Below are 21,495 nucleotides of genomic sequence, written 5' to 3' on the forward strand. Positions count from 1 at the left end.
TTTTTTTTTTTTAAAGGCATCTAATTATTATCAATAATTAGATGAAATTTTATCCAGTTTTGAGGGATAGTGTAGTTTGTAAATGTTTTTTTTTTTTTATGATGAATAAACAATCCCCTCAATAATCCAACAGAGTACAGTGTCACTTTTTAGGTCCCAGCAAACCTGTTTCCTGACATGGTTGTTTTTTTTAATCTGAACAGAAAACTGGATGGACAACCATGTTGTAAAATTGGTTTGGAGCCTTTTCTCTTGAATTGTGGCCATAGTATACAGTTTGTAAAACAAATAAAAGAAAATATTATCCTATTTAGTTTTAATCAGGATATTGATAATGCTAAGGCTCTGCCTCAAATTTTATCATTTTTTCTTTTCCAACCTTTTTTTTTAATTTCAGTAATCTTTCACATTAAATTTTTTTTTTCAATTTTGCAAATTTTATATGCCATTTTTCTAGGCAAAATTTTTGCAATTTGCCATCTTTAAGAAAAAGTTTCCTTAAAACTTTACAAACATTTTGTGGCAATGAACTGTAAGTAAGGAGCAACAGAGCTCAATAGCAACCAAAATGCTAAAAAACGAAATTTTAATACCAATAAATATATCAAAAGAATTGGTTTATTATGCTGATTCCAAATATATAAGTATCATTAAGTTTAATGTACCCATCAAAGGCTACAAGCCAAGAAAAATTTGCCTGATTTCCAAAAAAGGGGAGACACCCCCTTAAAGTCAAAGAATCTTAATGAAAATCACACTGAGTAGGCATGTCCAAAAACCCTACAATAGATGTTTCAAGCTCCTATCTGTACAACTGTGGAATTTGATTTTTTTTTTTTTTTTTTGCCAGAAGAAATTGTGGATGCATGTATTTTTTTCCCAGGGGTAATTGTATTGACTCAGTAGTCCAAGAATATTGGGAGAGGGCCAAAGCAAACAGAAATAGGATGTTCTAGTGCCCGTTTTAAGTGACCAAAAAATTGGAGGGCAGCTAGGTCCCCTCCCATGCCTCTTTTTTCCAAAAATGTTGTCTAGCATAGTTGAAAGGCCTAGTAACTATGCCTTTGAAGGTAACATAACAACCCCCCCCCACAGCCCACAAGGAAAGGTCTTTATAAAATTGGCCCATTGTTTATGTATAGCATTTACAATTTATAGCATGCATTTTATGGGTGGAGGGGGGGGGGGTCCACAAAGAGAATTTGTCATTGGGAAATTTCAGGGGTAAAATTTTCAGGAGAAACTTTGCACTGGGTGAATTTGCCAGAATTCATATACAATTTTTATTTTACATGTCATGCCTTCTCTTCGTCAACCTAATTTTATGCATGGAGATGTTAAGAGTAACTGTTGAGAGTAAATTTTCACAAGGATTGAATTGTCTAGAGGATATTTCCATGGGCAGCCATAGGCTGAATTTTAAGTGGGCTTACCTGGTCTAATCAGCACTTCCAGTGCTGTATAATAGAAATCTCAAAACAAAAATAACATAGGCAGCACAATAGCACTGCCTAAGTAAAGAGCAATGTGGGCATAATGTATTATTTTTTTTTAGACCAGGGACTTCTTATACAGAGAAATGTTGCAGAAACTTCAAAAATAGCTCATTCAAATGGAAATTCAGATGACTAGTACCCTTTTGAATAATTAGAATTGATTGGTGGGCAACCCCCCCCCCCCAAGCCAATAATTTCCCCAAAGTATAATTTCCCTCAATATTACCAATAATTTCCCTCAGTATTGATTCAGAGTTCAAAGCGATAGCACCTATCTAAAAACAGATATTTTTTCGAACATAATCAAATTAGTAAGTTTCGCAATCTAATCTCAGTGAAGTAAAAGAACATTTATTTCGTAATGAAATTGGAACGTTTTACGAGCACCATTAGATTAGTAATTTTTGCAATCTAATCTACTGTGGTACGGTGAAGATCAATATATGCAGTGAATAGCTATAGTTATTACATTTGAGTGAAAAAGAATTCTAGTTGTGCAACGTTTGGATTATAAAACTTGGAATATAAAGGATTATAAAACAACCCGTTTTTTGGATTTTCGGGGGGTAGTCAAACTCCCCCCTTATGAGTAAGTCTCGTTTTATGTTTAGAATTATAATTATGATGTTGCTTGATTAACGGCGTAGTTAACATGAGGGTGCTTGTTATAAGTGTTCAGTGGAATATTTGGATTACTTCACGGATTTTCGAAGCCCATATTCCCCTGTTGCCGCTTCTATCACCCAAGTTTGATATTTTGCCATTATTGAGGCGTACCTGTCCTGGTTATATTTTTAGCCATGCTAGTAATTAACAGCCAAAGCCAACAGTACGTTAAGATTAGAGTGAGTAAACAAATAATTGATCTATTTGAAGTGGGCGAAGTCTCTTTACTTTAATTGGTATGGGTCGTAATCGCAAACGTAATCGTCCCGCTGATGACTCAGAAAACCCGTTGAATTCTACATCTACTAGTACCGGAAGTTCTCTCACCCAAGTTACTGTGGAAACTTTATCACAGAATTTTAATAAAGAACTTGAAGATGTCCAAGAAAATGGTAGAAAACTAGACATGGTGAATGATAAGTTAAAACAACTTGATGATGGTGTTTCAAAAATAGAGGGGACCCAGTGTGATCACTGTTCTCAATTTGCTATTCTTGATAGTAGAATTGAATTTCTAACAAATGAGAACTCATTTTTGAAATGACAATTATCAGTTCCTTTTGATGAGGCTAAGGTCCAGGAAAATGCAGTTTTGGAAATGTCAGATAGGCTTGTTAAACTGGAAATTGAACAGAGGGGTAAAAACATAATTGTTTGGAATGCTGGTTGCGAAAGTGAAAATGTTGCTGTTGCTTTGTTCCAGGATATTGTTAAAGTGGGTTTAGAACAGCCTATAGTACCACCATTCAAAGTTATTCAGTGTAAGAAGGATGCCAAATTTTTCAAAGTTGAACTAAGTGACAAGGAAACAAAAATTGGTCTATTACGCTGTGCAAAAAAACTAAAGAATAAGAATGTTGGCCCATTCAAGGAATCGTTTCTTAGTGATGATGCTATCCCTGAGTTATGTCGAGATAGAAAAATTTTGTTTTATAAGCGAACCCAGTTGTGTTATGCACGTTTTGATGCTTGGGTTTCTAAATCTTTCCCACTTTGGGTTCAATTTAAACACCCAGATGGATCAATCGCCAAGTATTTTCAGAATGATGTAATTAGTGAACTTGCTAGACCGGTTATTAGCAATGATTATGGAGGGCGTAGTCAAAAAGGTCGATTCGGAAAGCAGAAGTGAATGTTTTGCTTGTTTGTTGTTAATCAAGGAAAATTATATTTGTTTTTTATAGTTTGTGATGTAAGGTTAAGTAATTTAATTGGCTGTTAGAGTTTAGATTGGATACCCTCTGTGTGATTATGTTGTGCTCTTTGGTGATTAATAATGATTGTTTTCTTCGCTTGCCTTTATTTAGAATTTATATCTTATTTCTTTTGGTGTTTTATCTTTTCATTTTTTCTTTTGATTATTTTTGTTTCATTTTTTGTTGTGAGTATTGAGAGAGTATCTTTAATTGTAATTGCTACATGCTCTATTCGTCACCACAGGCCATTTGGATCTTTAATAGATAGTGGTTAGAGATCTTGTTCTACCCCTGGGGGCTCGTAGTATAATTGATTTGGAAAATAAGAAGGTTAATTTTTATAATTATTTTGATGAATGTATTAATAGAAATTTGGACTTTGTGGTTCCAGCTTTTAACCCCCCTAGGGATTCTAAATTTGTTTTTAGTTATGATTTCATAATGTTGAGTATCGGCATGGTGGATGGGAAGATTTTGGGATTTTTCATTTGAATTGTCTGGGCCTAAATACGACATTTGATTTTTTAGCGAATCTAGGTAAACGTAATCTTTTCCATGTGTTTGCTTTGACGGAGACCTGGTTGAAGGACCACAATTCTGCTCTTTTAGATATACCTGGATATACTTTGTTTATTCGGAACCGGGAGTTACGTCAACACGGGGGCCTTGCGGCTTATGTTCGTGAGGATCTCGAACATAAGCTTATGTTCGTGGTGAGATGAGGCCAGCCTGGCCCTCCCTCCCAAGAAGAAACAAACCAGAAACACTACCTGGAATCAATCCCTTAACCAACAAACAGGATGCACTACCAAAAATGCAATCCCCAAATATATGCTTATTCATTCTAAACTGTAATGCAGTTCAGGCCATGAACATACATCAACTACAGAAAACAAAAATTATTGCAGAATTGGCAAAAATCTACATCCCAGATGATATGCTCATTCAAGCAAAAAAAGATCTTGCTTTACTTTTAACAAAGCTGATCTCGAACATAAGCTTATGTTCGTGGTGAGATGAGGCCAGCCTGGCCCTCCCTCCCAAGAAGAAACCAACCAGAAACACTACCTGGAATCAATCCCTTAACCAACAAACAGGATGCACTACCAAAAATGCAATCCCCAAATATATGCTTATTCATTCTAAACTGTAATGCAGTTCAGGCCATGAACATACATCAACTACAGAAAACAAAAATTATTGCAGAATTGGCAAAAATCTACATCCCAGATGATATGCTCATTCAAGCAAAAAAAGATCTTGCTTTACTTTTAACAAAGCTGAACATTGATACACAGTCATATGAAGAATAAATCAACAACACAACATTTATCAATACTCCAATGGAATGTAAGATCACTCACAGAAAATAAGCTAAATGAACTAATATCATTTATGAATAATAATTCCATTAATATTGCTTGCCTCCAGGAAACTCATTTAACCCAAAATCAACAAATTAATTCTCTGGGATACACTATCCTGAGAAAGGATAGATCTTCAGAGAGAAAAGGAGGTGGTGTAGCTTTATTAGTTAATAATAATATAAAATTTTGTGGCATCAATTTTCCAGATTTTGAAAATGATGTTGATGTAATTGGTATAAGTGTTTGGCTGAATAATTTAAAAACCTACATAATAAGCTTTTATAACCCTAATGGCCAAACTTCAGATGCCAAGGATTTCTTTAATTATATAAATAATTCTAATATGTTAAAAAACATCATTATTTGTGGTGATTTCAATTCCCACAGCCTTTTGTGGGGGAATAAACCAGCAAATAAAGCTGGTAAATTTATTGAGCATATGATTTCAAATAATAATGAATTAGCTGTTGCTACCCCTCCACACCTAAATACATATTTTAACCCCAAAAGTGCCAAATTCTCCACAATTGACCTACAAATTGTGTCTTTAAATTTTTTGAACAAAATTTACATAAATAAAATTGATAGTCTGTGTACAGACCACTTTGCTATAGTTTGCTCCCTAAATGAACCTGCTGAAACTTCTTCTCATACTTCCAAATATATCAACACTAAAGCAAATTGGTCTATTTTCCAAAATAAGCTAAATGATGAAATTACAAGTTTCACCCAAAGTTCATGCATTTCTAACACAACAGTTGACACACATGCTGAAGCCTTGACATCTTTACTAATAAATACAGCTAATCATGCTATCCCCAGGACAACACCTAAGAAAACATTCCCTAAACAAATTCCTAAAGCATGGTGGACAAATGAGTGCCTAAATAAATGGAAGATAAAAAAGGCAGCTAGGACAGAATTCATAAAAAAACCAACACCTACTACATATTTAAAAAAATTACAAGCAGAATCTAATCTAAAAAGGACTATAATAGATGCTAAATATAAATACTGGAATAATTTTGCAAATAATCTCTCCAGAGAAATGCATGAGCCAATTATACATAAAGTCATAAGCCACATATGTGGGAAAAAGACTTCTCCCAACCCACTCCTGTATGACCTTATACATAATAATACCCATTATGACAATGATATTGAAAAGGCTAACCTATTTGCAACTCTTTTTGTTAATAAGCTAACATCAAAAAATCAAAGCAAACTGTCCACAATTCCTATGAACCCTAGTTACCAACCACACCCAGGATCTGAGTACATAACTAATCCATTTTCAATCCAGGAATTGAATAATGCAATACATCATATTAGGTCCAAAACTAGCAGCAGCTATGACAATATACACTCCACATGGATAAAGAATCTCACACCATCATACAAACAAGAACTGCTAAATTGTTATAATCACGCTTGGGCATCCTCTAGGTTCCCCAATATATGGAAATGTTCGTCCCTCCTACCAATCCTAAAGAAAAATAAACCAAAAGATAACCCTGAGTCTTATAGGCCCATAATGATTACACCTGTGATGGGGAAAATAATGGAGAAAATGATTTATCACAGACTCCTCTGGTTTGTTGAGAAAAATAACATGATCCCACACACTCAAACTGGATTCAGGAAATACCACTCCTCAACAGATGCTTTCATTTTGCTAACAAATGCAATAAATGAATCTTTCTCAAAAAATAATATCCTAGTGGCAGCTTTCCTTGATTTTGAAGGAGCATATGACAATGTGAACCACCAAATCCTTTTAAATAAACTTGCAAACCTTGGAGTACCTCCCAAGCTAGTATCCTTTATTAAATCCTTCATAGAAGTGCGAAGTTTCATTGTTTGTGTTGGTTCAGCCTCTTCACCCCAAAAGACAATATCCAAAGGCCTACCTCAGGGAGCAGTCCTCAGTTGCCTCCTATTTGCCCTATATCTCTGGGACATGAACCTACCCCACACGAATCTACAATATGCTGATGATCTGGTGCTATGGTCATCTGGCAACACCTTTCAGATAGCACAGTCAAATCTGCAAAAGTCACTTTTCCAGTTTGAAAAATTCTCTCAACATTCAGATTTACCCATTGCACCCACCAAGTCAAAAATAATCCAATTTCACAGGAAGCGAAACCATGTTAATGCAAAACTAACTCTAAATAAAACAACTATTCCAGGAGATAATAATATTAATTACCTAGGTCTCATGCTTGACCAAAAACTTAATTTCCACCTCCACATTTCAAACACAAGAAAAAAATGTTATAGAAAAGCAAATATACTAAAAAGACTTCTTTCCACACCCTGGGGTTGTAAGGAGAAAACCTTACTCCAGTTTTATAAATCACATATAAGACCCCATATTGATTATGGGCTCATTGTCTATGGTGCATGTGCAAAGACCCAGATGCAAAAAATTGAAACAACACAAAATGATATAATACGTCTCATATTTGGTCTTAGGAAACCCACAAGCACCAAGTTTCTGCTTATGGAGAGTGGATTAACAACAATAAGGGAGAGACGTAGCTTTCTCTTGATAAAACATCTTACAAAAATTGAATCAAATAGCTCACACACATTACATAATTGGTTAAGAAATCCAGCCATGTATAGAGGTATTGCAGATGAGTATGCCAATATTCAAAAGAAGTTCCCTGTACCAGCAAAGTCTATTGCACCTACTTTCCCCCAATCCCCTCCATGGAATTGGTCATTTCCCATAATAAATACTGAATTTTCAAAATGGAATAAAGATTTAACCCCCATTGCTTTTGTTCAGAAAAAATTTGCAGAACTTAATACAATTACCTATAAAAATCACTTCCAAATATTTGTTGATGGGTCAAAAATGGATGAGAAGGTTGCAAGTGGTGTTTTCCTTCCTCACCTGAAAATTGCAATGGGCGAGAGATTATTTAATAATTTATCTATAATGTCTGCTGAGTTAAATGCCATAATCATGGCATTAGAACACCTTAAGCAAAACCAATCTTTGATTGAAAATTCGAATAATATTATCATTTATTCCGACTCAAGCCTTGAGTTGCTGGCCTCAGCTCCTCAATATAAGTTGGACATTGACACTTATCATTGTCTCAGTATTATTGATAATCTTGCTTCAAGTGGCATAAAAACTTACTTTCAGTACATTCCTAGCCACTCTGGCATAAGTGGTAATCATCAGGTTGATGAAATAGCAAAAAATGCTATAAATATTGACCAGCCAAGTGGGAGACCAATCCCAATTAGAGATATTTACCGATGGAGGCTATCAGATATTAATTTTAATAAGATTAATCCTATCATTTCCCCCTTTCCCAATAAGTATCTTTCTAAAATTTATCATAGAATTCGTTCTGGAACAAATGGACTAAATTTCCTTGCATTCTCATATAAGCTTTCTAATTCAAGTGGTTCAATTCCCCTGTCCCCTCTTTGCAGGCATTGTAATATGAATAATGAAACAATTGACCATTGCCTATTTGAATGTAATATGCTGACGTCTGCACAACATACCTTGCTTTCTAAACTGTTACAATACTTCAAACACCACAAAATCCCACTATCAGCCAAGAGCCTAGCCAACTATACCTGCACACAGAGTATAGAAATCGACATCTATCATCTTATATTTGAACTCCTAGAGTCGAATGATCTGCTGAAAGATATCTGAATATATCTAATAAATATGAGGCAATCAAGCCAGTAGCTCTGTAGCCCACAGAGTGAAGCAAAAGGAAAAGGTCTAAATAGTGTTACTGAAAAGCCCGCCTGCTGTTAAATAGAAGAAGAAAGAAGAATCTCCGTGTTAGAGTCCGAGATGATCTAAGTGAATATAAGGAAATGGTGTGTGAAACACTAGTATTACAAGCTAAATTGAATAATGTTTATACATATTTAGTAATTGTATATAGGCCTCCTTCTGGTTCTATTCAAGAATTTTTTGAGAATCTTCATGAACAGCTGGCAAAAGTACAAATTCGTAATAACTCTTGTTTTGTTCTAGGTGACTTTAATATTAACACGCTGGATATGGAGTCTTTTGTGACTTCTCAGTTATTAAAATTTGTGTATGTCTTATGGGCTGTTCCCAACGATTAACATCCCAACTAGAGTTTCTAGGACGTCTGCAAAACTTTTGGATAATACTTTTTCCAATTCACCTTTTAGATTACCAAGAGTTCTTGTAAATGTGGAATCTGACCACTTTGGTGTTTTTGCAGATTTTAAGGTATCTATTCCTAAGTGAGAAACTCCTGAACGGAGTAAAAGAGTTGCAGTTATTGTTCGTAGTGCCCTATTGAAATTAAAAAATAATATGGTTCATATTGAATGGGTATCTCTGTTTGGAAATGACAGTAATGTAAATACTAAATTTTCACTCTTTTATAGTAAGCTTTTAGAAATGGTTAAGGAAGTGGGAGCAGTGAAGAATTCGAATGGTCGAAAACATAATGGGAGTAAGCCAGGGATAACTCATGACCTTCTTCGAAAAATAAATGTAAGAGATAGACTGTTTAAGTCACAAGCTTTAAAACCGACGGATGAGAATAAAGAGCGATACCGTGTTTTTCGTAATTGTTTGAATAATCTCCTCCGTGAGGCTAAACAAAAATATTTTAGTATGAAGTTCAATGATGTTAAAGGTAGCCCGTTGAAAACTTGGCAAATAATCCGTAATGTTATAGGTCAGCGGTCTAATATTCTACCAACAGAAGTGACTGTTAATGAGGTTATAATTGCAGATGGTACTGGGATATGTAATGAGTTTCTAAATCATTTTTGTTCAGTAGGCCTACAAATAGCCGAGATGATTTCCTCGTTTCCAGATGACCCACCCTTTGGATCTACTCTACCATCTCCTGCAAATGTATCGGTACATCTAAAGATGATTACATTAGATGAGTTAAGGGATATTATCTATAGTATGAAAAATAGTTCGTCCGGTAGTGACCTAGTTAGCCTAAAAATTCTAAAATACATTTTCCCTTGTATATCTGGTGTTCTGACATCACTGATTAATGATTGCTTCCGTTAAGGAAGGTTTCCAGATTGTTTAAAAAATGCAAGAGTGACACCGGTGTATAAAGGTGGTGATAGAAATGATTTGGGTAATTATCGCCCAATATCAGTCTTGCCAGTTATTTCTCGTCTTATTGAAAAATGTTTTAGTAATCGGTTGACCTATTTCTTAGAGAAGTTTACATTGTTGAATAATAATCAGTTTGGTTTCAGAAAAGATAGGAAGACAGAGGGTGCATTGATATTTTTGACTAGCATAATTAACATAGCTTTAGATGAAGGATTTAAGGTTGGTGCAGTGTTTCTAGACCTACAGAAGGCTTTTGATACAGTTGACCATGGCCTACTCCTGGAAAAATGCGAGGTCTATGGGATCCGAGGTAAAGCTCTTGACTTTATACGGAGTTTCCTTAGTAGCCGGTACCAGTTTGTAGAGATGACTTGTATACAATCAGGCGCCCACCCAGTGACTAGTGGTGTCCCGCAGGGGTCAGTTCTTGGTCCGATTCTTTTTTTATTGTATATTAATGATATGCCTAATTGTATTCCAAGTTGTTGTTTTAGTGTTAGTGATATGGCTAAAAATCCCCGGAGTGAGACGGTGTCAATATTTGCTGCTGACACAGTTGCTATTAGTGCCGTGATGACAGAAAAATTACTTCAGAGAACGATGAAAGATGCTGTTGAAAGGTTAAATTCCTGGTTGAGGGTAAATAGGTTAAATATTAATCTGGGTAAGACTAATTTTGGTATTTTTTCCCGTTCACCAGATTTTTATCCATGGTTTCAGGATATTGTAACACAGTATGGAGCATTAAAGCGGATGTGTTCTTATAAGTACCTGGGGGTTTATATTGATGATGTTTTATCATTCAAGCGCCATGTACATTATGTTTGTAAAACCGTGTCTTGTAACCTGGGTATAATGAGAAAACTTAAGCATTTTTTTCCTCCTTTTGTTATACGCCTTCTTTATTATTCCCTTATCCATCCATATATATTGTATTGTAGTAGCGTTTGGCTTGGAACATTTCCTTCTATTGCTCGGCCAATACGAGTTCTACTAAAAAACGCTGTTTGGCTGTTAGATGGCCTACAACCCCGGGATTCGGTACGCAACGTGTATGAGCGTGTAAAGATACTGCCAGCTTCCGGATTACGGGAGTTGTATAAACTTCTATTCATTTTTAGGATTCAGAGGGGTATAAACCTCCCGTGTTTTGATAACTTGGCTAACCTGAGATCTTCTGTCCATGATTATGATACTAGGTAATCTGCAGAGATTAATATTCCACTGGTAGTTTCGGCCCGATCGATGTTTTCTTTGCTTCACAGGGGGATCAGAAGTTGGAACCATCTTGATCAAAATACAAAAAATATAGGTGATATTTCTTCGTTTAAGATAGTAATTAAAGGGATGCTTTTTAGTAAGTATGATTTCTAGGTTTTTTTTTTTTTTTTTTTTTGTTTTCTATTTTTTTTTTTTTTTTAAATAATGATAATGGTAAATTTTTATGGCTCTTGGGGGTGATGATTATGAATATGATTGCAAATTTAATGAAAATGTTAAGGTTTAAGGTTTGTGGTGCTGTTTGGGGACTGTGATATAGGTAGGTTATTATTTTTTTTCATTTTTTTTTATTGTTTTGTTATGTTAGTGTATTTTTGCCACCCCCTTGGACAAGTTTTTACTTCTTGGGGTGGCCACTAAACTTATGTTAAATTGTTTGTTTGTTTAGAATAAATCTCTCTCTCTCTCAAACACATCCCATCAAAATTTTGAGATAACCATTTTGTTCAGCATAGTTTAAAGGTTTGAAAATTATGACTTTGAGGATAACAACCCCCTCCCAACCCTGAAGGGTTGTAAATTATGTCCTGGGAGGATATAAGGTTTTTATGGAAATGGTGGTCATATAAGCCTTGCAAAGGGCTCACTGGATTGGTAATCAGTAGTTATAGTGGCCTTTTAACAGTCAAAAGTGACTGGAGGTCAATCAGCAGTCAATTTATCCAATCAAAATTTTGAGATACCCATTTTGTTCACCATAGTTGAAAGGTCCAGAAGTTATGCCTTTGAGGATAAACTTCGCCCCCCCCCCCATAGCCCTCAGAGCAAGGGTTGTAAGCTACCCCTGGGAGCATTTAAGATTTTTATAGAAAGGGTGGTGATATAAACTTTGGAGAGAGCTCATTAGATTGGTAATCAGAAGTTATAGTGCTCTTTTTTAGAGTCATCAGAGGGCAGATAACCCCCCCACACGCACACATGTATTTTTCCCTAAATACATCTGACAAAAATTTTAAATGGCCATTTGTTTTTGTAGAAACTTCAAAAAGGGCTCATTTGGTTGGAGATTGAAAGGGCTAGTGCCCTCTTTAATAGTCAAAAGTGATTGGAGGGCAACCAGCCCCTCCCACTCCATCATTTCCCAAAACACTTTCTATCAAAATTTTGAGATAGCTATTTTGTTTGATATAGTTTAAAAGTCCAAATATTATGACTTTGAGGATAAGAATCCCCCTGCAAGCCTCAGGGCAAGGGTTGTAAGTTTTGCCCCAAGGGCACATAGGGTTTTTATGGAAAGGGTGGTTATAGAAACTTCGGAGGGGGTTTATTGGATTGGAAATCAGAAATTTAAGTGCCATTTTTAAGAGTTAAATTTATCAGAGGGCAGCTAAATCCCCCCCCCCCCAAATCATGTTTTCCCCAAATGCATCCAATAGAAATTTTGAGACCCATTTGTTTAAAAATAGTGCAAAGATCAAATAACAAGGCCCTTGGGGTTGGCACAAACCCCCAGAATCTGGAGGTAAGGGTTGTAGGTTATTTCATGGGGGCATATAAGGTTTTTGTGGAAGGGGTGGTCTTGTGAACTTTAGAGGAGGCTCATTTGAATGGAATGTACAGTTCTAGTTCCATTTTAAGAGTCAAACATGATGGAGAGAAAACAGCCCACCCCCCTTGACATCCTCTTTTCCCCAAACACATTTGATCAATACTGCAAGATAGCCATTTTGTAACCAATAGTCCAAAGAGAAAATCTCAAGAACAACTTATATTATTAAGTTACACCTTTAAAAGTAAGTTGTAGAGAATTTTGAACTAGCCAGAAGGCACTATGTGTGTACTTTTAATACTACCAATATAGTTGTTGTAACTAATGATGCTAAGAGTATTAAGGCAAAACTTATAGGAAGCATTTAGGGGGAGTTCCAATTAAACAAAAAAACTGTATGCAAGCAGGTTTTCAAAAGCACATATAGGCAATATCATAGGTGGCACCATTATATAATAGCTAGAAATATCATTGAAACATTTAAAAGAGCTAATTCAATAAAAAACTAGAAGTTCTAGTGTCTCTTTTAAGAGTAAAAAGACATTGGAGGGCAATCAGCTGTCTCTCAAGTCAATTCATTTCCCAAACACATGCAGTAAAAATTTCAAGACAACTTTTTTGTTCAGCATAGTAGAATAGTCCAGCAACTATGTGTTTAGGGATATTGGGCATGTAACCCCCCATAATTATGCAATTGGCCCATTATGCTATAAAGCTAAATGCTACTTTAAAACTAAATCAAAAGACATTGTGTTTATGGCAGCCAATAAGACACTTCAGCAATATTAAGAATGACTGGGGGTTACACTTTAAATAAATCAAAAGAGTGTAAGTATATTCAGGTTGTCTAAGAGCATAGATAGAATCTTTTGGGAATGATATTGAGTTTTATTTTTCAGGGCAAATTGAGGAGGTGTAAAATTAAATTAAAAATACTATTTGTGTCAGGATTAAAAATTGTTGAAGAAGTTTCTCCCAACATAGAAATAGCAAGCCAAACTATGGATTCTTATAGGAAAAAACCGAAAAGATATATTTTTTTTCATGAAATGACTATGTTCATAAAAAACAAGCAGACATTAATTAAAAAAAAAATCCACAAACAATTTTTTTCAAAGGAAAGTAAAGAGCTCCCATTAAGTCAAAATGGGCAGAAATAAAGTCAAGTAATCTTCTAAGCATAAAACTACCACAAATCACTGTGGTAGTTTTATGCTTGGTCTAATTTTTCCATAAAATTAAACCTTGAATATCTGAAGTTTTAAATGTAAAGGAGCTGGTCTGATTCCTATTGGAAAACCAGTTGTCTCCTATGTCAGTCTTCAGGTTGATAGTTGGGAGTATGTGAATAAAATTATGTGCTGGAAAATTGTTTTGGCATGTTCATTATTGTGAGTGCTTGAAAAGTACTTTAATATATTATCAATGTTGCTTTTAGCATAAATTTCAAAGTGTGTGAAAACTAGCAGTGACAGAGCTTTCAGTTGATGCATAAATAGTACCTGGGCCAGTTGCTTTGTGGTTTTTGTGCTGGTTAAAGAACAGAACATTGTTCCAATGATCAGCCTACTGGTTTAGTAACCTACTCAATATTTTGAGTAGTTTTTGAACAGCCTAGTTTGGAAAAATTCTACTTTAGCTGCTTTTGGCTATCTTGGAAAGGGGTTAGGAAAATGAAACTTTCCAGGATGGGTCTACAGGCTAAAGTATGTCTCAGAAAGATATTTTGAAGTACCTACCTCCACTATATCTCTCTCTAGAGGGTCCTGACCTTTGATGACCTTTAAAAATCTGTGTGTTATAAAAGTGAAACCTTGCAAAATAGATTCTCTGCTTAAATGAAGTACAACAAAATTATTTTCAGGTTTAAAACTTTGCTCAACCTCAATTTATAAGGTTTTAAAGGTATGCAAATACATTTCCTAAACTTTGAAGAAAAAAAATCATTGATATGGCTTAAAATTCTACTCAAATAACAGGAATTGCATTTTCAGAACTAAAGCCAGAGAAAAAGAAACTGATAACTAAATGTTGTTTTGTCAAAATTTCAATAGGTATAGACCTGTCATGTAGGCAAATTCCAGGACCCTCTAGAGGGAGAAGGAGTGGAGGTGGGTACTTTGGTATAAGTTTATGAACAGTCCTGGTCATAAGGAGACATTAAGAAAACAATTCTTACTTCATGATATGCATAATAATCCTATTTAAGATATTTTCCAGATGGAAAACTTTATCATTACTATTTTCCTTATTTTCCCCGTTTTTTTTTATCACGTTTTTCAATATTTATGTCAATCCTCTAAGCATTGCAAATCATTTTAAAACAAACACCAAAGAGCCATCTAGCTAATATAACCTACCTTAACCTAAATTTATTAACATTAGCCTATTCATATCTTTATGGTAGATTGCAGTGATGGTGTTTAATTTTCATATATAGAATATTTGAAAACGGATAAATGCAGTGAAATCTGTTTATTTTTCACAATTTTGTTAAAACAAATTGTACAACAGTGAAAGAAGTGAGGATAAAGGTTCTCCCCCTGGAAAATATGTTAACTAGAATTATTATGCATATTATGAAGTAAAAATTGTTTCCTTAACATGTTACCTTATGACCAGGACTGGTCATACACTTAAACCAAAAATATGTTAGCTAGGATTATTATGCATATTATGAAGTAAGAATTGTTTTCTTAGAATGTCTCCTTATGACAAGGACTGGTCATACACTTATGCTGGTACTTCAAAATACCTTCCAAGGACATAGGGTAAAAGACCACTTTTCTTTGGCATTCCAGAAAAATAGCAATGGGATTTTGGACTACCCCTTTTTAGGCCTATTACAACATGAAGCAATGTGAGGGCAGTAACAAGAACCCTGCTTTCTTGATCAAATTTTCACCAATGATTTGTCAGCATAAATTGAAAATATGGTCTGTGTTTTGAAAAGCAATTAAAAAGAAAAAGTATATTTAAGTATTTGTGATTTATAGAATGAATATCAAGCAATAAGTTACATTTTTAGAATCAGAAGAAAATCAGCTTTCTGTTAATAGCCTATATGTATAAAACTGAAAAACTAAAAGGATATATACATCAAAATAGGATAATTGGTATTTCCAAAAAGTGGTTCCTGCCGGTAAGTAAATAGATTAATAGTTTCAACTGGCTGATCTTAAATAATTTGAATAACAACCATATTGATGCATTGTTTAGACTTTTGGCTATTCATTACTATACTCAATCCTTCTCAATTCCTCTGTGGTAACATGATATGAGGGTTTTAGTTTTACATAATTTTGCTCAATCGGATACTGTTTTTTTACCCTAGCCTACTTTAGCCTGTAGACCCATCCCTGAATGTTTCATTTTCTTAACCTAACCCCTTTCCAAGATAGTCAAAAGTAGCTAAAGTAGAATTTTAGGTAAAGTTCTACAAAATCATATTATTGAGTTAGGACTAAAGTGAATACAGCATTTAATGCCTTTTTTAATGCTGATTAAGAATATAATAAGCATTTCTATCGGAAGGAGGAGAGTGACCTTGGCGTCATCGTTGAGTCCCAGTTGAAAGTCAGCTCCCATTCACAGAAAATCTCCGCCTATACTAGTAGAGCACTAGGCATCATCAAACATATCATCAACAGTAGGAATAAACATGTTATCACCAAACTCTACAAAGGATTCTTAAGAACTAGACTGGAGGTGGGGACAATACTGGCCACCCCTCGATTCAAAAAGGACAAGGCAGTTCTTGAGCAAATCCAACAAAGGGCCACTAAGATGATTGCCGGCATGGAAAACAAGACATACAGTGAACAGCTGAAGGAACTCAACCTCCCCTCCTTAGTATACAGACGGAAACGTGGAGACATGATCCAGGCGCACAAAACTCCTCTCAACCAATCGAGAAAATGAGATCCTGGAGATTGACACCTCCCACAAAACACAAGGACACCCTAGACAAATCCACAAACATCACGCTACAACTGGAGCAAGATGCAATTTCTTCTTGAATCGTATTGAGAACCTCTGGAATAACCTCAAGGTGGACACTGTTGCTGCTGAATCAACAGATGCTTTCAAACGCCATCTGGATGCTGACTGGAAAGATACACCGTGGAAGTTTGACTTGGAAGCACCAGAATCTTCCACCAGAGCTTAACCAACTACAACAGTCATCATAAGGAGTGATTCAAAAGGATCGAAAGTCCTTATTTCACTCCAAGCTGTGATTTAAGGTAATTTAAGGTAAATGAATTTCAGCCCCCCCCTATATAGGCTATACCTAACCCTGAATTGGCATTTAAAGGGGGGGGGCTGAAATTCATTTCCGATAGAAATGCTTATTATATTTGTAATCAGCATAAAAAAAGGTGTTGAATGGTGTATTCACTTTTTTTCTAACTCAATAATATGATTTCGTAGAACTTTACCCAATTTTAACACTAGTTTTGCATGAGACCATTAATGAGAGGCTAGGGATGAACTGTCAGATATGTTAGCAAAATCATAAAAATGAACATAAAATTAGAAATTTATATATAGCCTAGCCTATCTCTCCTTATTTTATTGTTCTAGTGGCTCTGCATCTACTCCTAAGAGTTTAATTCAAGAAAAAAATATTGCATGAGGATTAGGCTAGTTAAGCCTAGCCTATGCAATATGTCAAATCCTAGCTTAACCTTGTTTTATTTTGAATAAAATACTCAGTTTGACTAACCTGATGTCTTTCTCTATGCTCCTTTCTGGACTTCAGTGCATTCTTTAGTGAAGACATTTTAGGCTATAAAAGCAACACCAAAATTAATCTTCTTCTTCTTCTTCTATTTAACAGCAGGCGGGCTTTTCAGTATAACTATTTAGCCCTTTTCCTTTTGCATCACTCTGTGGGCTACAGAGCTACTGGCTTGATTGCCTCATATTTATTAGATATATTCAGATATCTTTCAGCAGATCTTTCGACTCTAGGAGTTCAAATATAAGATGATAGATGTCGATTTCTATGCTCTGTGTGCAGGTATAGTTGGCTAGGCTCTTGGCTGATAGTGGGATTTTGTGGTGTTTGAAGTATTTTAACAGTTTACAAAGCAAGGTATGTTGTGCAGACGTCAGCATATTGCATTCAAATAGGTAATGGTCAATTGTTTCATTATTCATATTACAATGCCTGCAAAGAGGGGACAGGGGAATTGAACCACTTGAATTAGAAAGCTTATATGAGAATGCAAGGAAATTTAGTCCATTTGTTCCAGAACGAATTCTATGAAAAATTTTAGAAATATACTTATTGGGAAAGGGGGAAAGGATAGGATTAAGCTTATTAAAATTAATATCTGACAGCCTCCATCGGTAAATATCTCTAATTGGGATTGGTCTCCCACTTGGCTGGTCAATATTTATAGCATTTTTTGCTATTTCATCAACCTGATGATTAACACTTATGCCAGAGTGGCTAGGAATGTACTGAAAGTAAGTTTTTATGCCACTTGAAGGAAGATTATCAATAATACTGAGGCAATGATAAGTGTCAAAGTCCAACTTATATTGAGGAGCTGAGGCCAGCAACTCAAGGCTTGATAAAGAGTCGGAATAGATGATAATATTATTCTAATTTTCAATCAAAGGTTGGTTTTGCTTAAGGTGTTCTAATACCATGATTATGGCATTTAACTCAGCAGACATTATAGATAAATTATTAAATAATCTCTCTCCCATTGCATTTTTCAGGTGAGGAAGGAAAACACCACTTGTAACCTTCTCATCCATTTTTGACCCATCAACAAATATTTGGAAGTGATTTTTATAGGTAATTGTATTAAGTTCTGCAAACTTTTTCTGGACAAAAGCAATGGGGGTTAAATCTTTATTCCATTTTGAAAATTCAGTATTTATTATGGGAAATGACCAATTCCATGGAGGGGATTGGGGGAAAGTAGGTGCAATAGACTTTGCTGGTACAGGGAACTTCTTTTGAATATTGGCATACTCATCTGCAATACCTCTATACATGTCTGGATTTCTTAACCAATTATTTAATTTGTGTGAGCTATTTGATTCAATTTTTGTAAGATGTTTTATCAAGAGAAAGCTACGTCTCTCCCTTATTGTTGTTAATCCACTCCCCATAAGCAGAAACTTTGTGCTTGTGGGTTTCTTAAGACCAAATATGAGACGTATTATATCATTTTGTGTTGTTTCAATTTTTTGCATCTGGGTCTTTGCACATGCACCATAGACAATGAGCCCATAGTCAATATGGGGTCTTATACGTGAATTATAAAACTGGAGTAAGGTTTTCTCCTTACAACCACAGGGTGTGGAAAGAAGTCTTTTTAGTATATTTGTTTTTCTGTAACATTTTGTTATTGTGTTTGAAATGTGGAGGTTGAAATTAAGTTTTTGGTCAAGCATGAGACCTAGGTAATTAATATGATTATCTTCTGGAATGGTTGTTTTATTTAGAGTTAGTTTTGCATTAACATGGTTTCGCTTCTGGTGAAATTGGATTATTTTTGACTTGGTGGGTGCAATGGGTAAATCTGAATGTTGAGAGAATCTTGAATTAATCTTGAATGAATTAATGAATCTTGCTATATCAATAAAGTAAAGCACGGTTGCGCAAAGGTACTTTAGGTTTGCTGCAAAATATCTTTTCGTTATGAGCTAAATTATCCAAATATTTCTGGTCTATTTGAGTTCTACAGAGCACAGTTAATGTTCGATATTCGAATAATGTAGCACCGGATTGTCTGCATAATATCTTTGGTTCCGTTTCTGAACGTCATCAATATCGTACTCGTAACACAGGTATGATTCAACGACCAAGGAAACCATCAATTTGGTCTGGCTTCTCGCTCAGACACCAGCTTCCGTTAACATGGGAAAGACTACCAGTTGATATTCTAGACCAGACGGTTAGACTCGATTTCCGTAGGCTGCTAAGGGGCCATTGTGTTGCTTTAATGATTTTGATTAATGTGTTTTTTTTGTTTTTTTACGTCAAGTAGTGCTAAACAGTATGAGGATCGGGGCGACAGGAATGAGCTAAAGCCACAGACAAAAAACATTTAATGTACTAGTTTCTAAGCCTAATACCACAGGAAGAATATTGAATCTAGATTGTTTTTGCTGCAAAATTATAAAATATTAATGATCAGTTTAATAATGTTTCCTTTTAAAACTGCATTGCTGTTTAAGTATCCCAAAACAATATACAAAAATAAGCGCCAAGTGTCCAACCAAAATAGTATTTGAGTATCAGTAATAAGAAGGGGTGTCGCTTGGAGGGGGCAGTTGCCCCCCCATAATTTGGATAAGAAATTATTTTATATCCCAAGCCCCTTGACTATCCGGATATAGACCCCTCTTGCCCCCCCCCAAAAAAAAAAAATAAAAATGCTGCAGATTCGCCCCTGGTAATAAGTACTTAGTGCTTCAATATGTACTTTTGTACAAAGGTACATATAATCAACTTTTTGTATGCATGGCACAGAAGGAAGTCCCGATAAACTTTATATATTATCTTAGATATTATCATAGGCAGCGCAGTAGTGCTGCCTAAGTAAAGAACGATGTTGGCACAATGTATTATTTTTTTTTCTTGGTTCTAGACCAGGGCACTTCGTATCGAAGGAGTAATCCTAGAAACTTCGGAAAGGGCTCATTCGATTGGAAATTGGAGTGGCTAGTGCCCTTTTTAATAGTCCAAAGTGATTGGAGGGCAACTAGCCCCCCCTCCGCCCACGTCCATCATTCCTCCAAACACATCCAATCAAAATTTTGATAGCCCTTTTTTTCAGCGAAGTTAATTTCTAGATAGAAAATATGTTTTTGAGGAGGTCACTCCTCCATGACCCACTGGGTAAGGGTTGTGGCTTATGCCCTGTAGGTATATAAGAACGTTGTTGGCACAATATATTATTTATTGTTTTTTTTCCTTTAGAGCAGGGCACTTCGTATCGAAAACGTTGTCATAGAAACTTTGAAAAGGGCTCATTCAATTGGACATTGGAGTGGCTTGTGCCCTTTTTAATAGTCGAAAGAGATTGGAAGGCAATTCAACCCCTTCCAGGCCCACGATTTCCCCAAACACATCCAATCAAGATTTTGAGATAGGCATTTTGTTCAGCATAGTTGATTTCCAGATAAAAATATTTTTGAGGAGGTCACTCCCCCACAACCCTCAGGGCAAGGGTTTTAGGTTATGCCCTGGGAGCATATAAGAACGATGTTGGCACAGTGTATTATTTATTATTTTTTCCTTTAGACCAGGGCACCTCGTATCGAAGAAGTTGTCGTAGAAACTTCGAAAATGGCTCATTCAATTGGAAATCGGAGTGGCTTGTGCCCTTTTTAGTAGTTGAAAGTGAATGGAAGGCAACTAACACCCTTTGCACGCCCACCATTTCCCGAAACACATCCAATCAAAATTTTGAGATAGCCATTGTGTTCAGCGTAGTTGATTTCCAGATAGAAATTATATTTTTGTGGAGGACACCCCCCCCCCCCCACAGCCCTCGGGCAAGGGTTGTAAATTATGCCCTGGGGGCAAATAAGGTTTTCATACAAAGGGTTGTCGTAGAAACTTCAAAAAGGCTCATTCGATTAGAAATTCAAAGGGCTAGTGCTCTTCTTAATAGTCAAAAGTGATTGGAGGGCAACTAACCCCCTTTTCAAGCCAACCTTTTCCCCGAACATAGCTAATCAACATTTTACGGTAGCCATTTTGTTCAACGTAGTTGAAAGTTCTGGAAATTAGGTCTTTGAGGATGACAGCCCCTCCCCCCCCCACAGCCCTCAGGGAAAGGGTAGTAAGTCGTGCCCTGGGGGCATATAAAGTTTTTATAGAAAGCGTTGTCGTAGAAACTACAAAGAGGGCTCATTC

At 35.6% G+C, this 21,495-nt stretch overlaps 1 protein-coding gene across 1 annotated transcript in view; it reads right to left on the reverse strand.

Moving 5' to 3' along the window:
• Positions 1-17,469, reverse strand: part of LOC148955590 (putative U3 small nucleolar RNA-associated protein 11) — a 60,026-nt gene extending 42,557 nt beyond the window's left edge. The window contains exon 1 of the mRNA XM_089108265.1: positions 17,332-17,469. Within this exon, the coding sequence (XP_088964391.1) occupies positions 17,332-17,388 (57 nt within the window). The 5' untranslated portion in view covers positions 17,389-17,469. The remainder of the gene's footprint in view (positions 1-17,331) is intronic.
• Between the last annotated feature and the right edge of the window lie 4,026 nt (positions 17,470-21,495).

The sequence above is a fragment of the Artemia sp. Qi Xiang Cuo genome, chromosome 2 (genome assembly GCF_049724085.1).
Source record: "Artemia sp. Qi Xiang Cuo chromosome 2, ASM4972408v1, whole genome shotgun sequence".
Lineage (NCBI taxonomy): Eukaryota > Metazoa > Arthropoda > Branchiopoda > Anostraca > Artemiidae > Artemia > Artemia sp. Qi Xiang Cuo.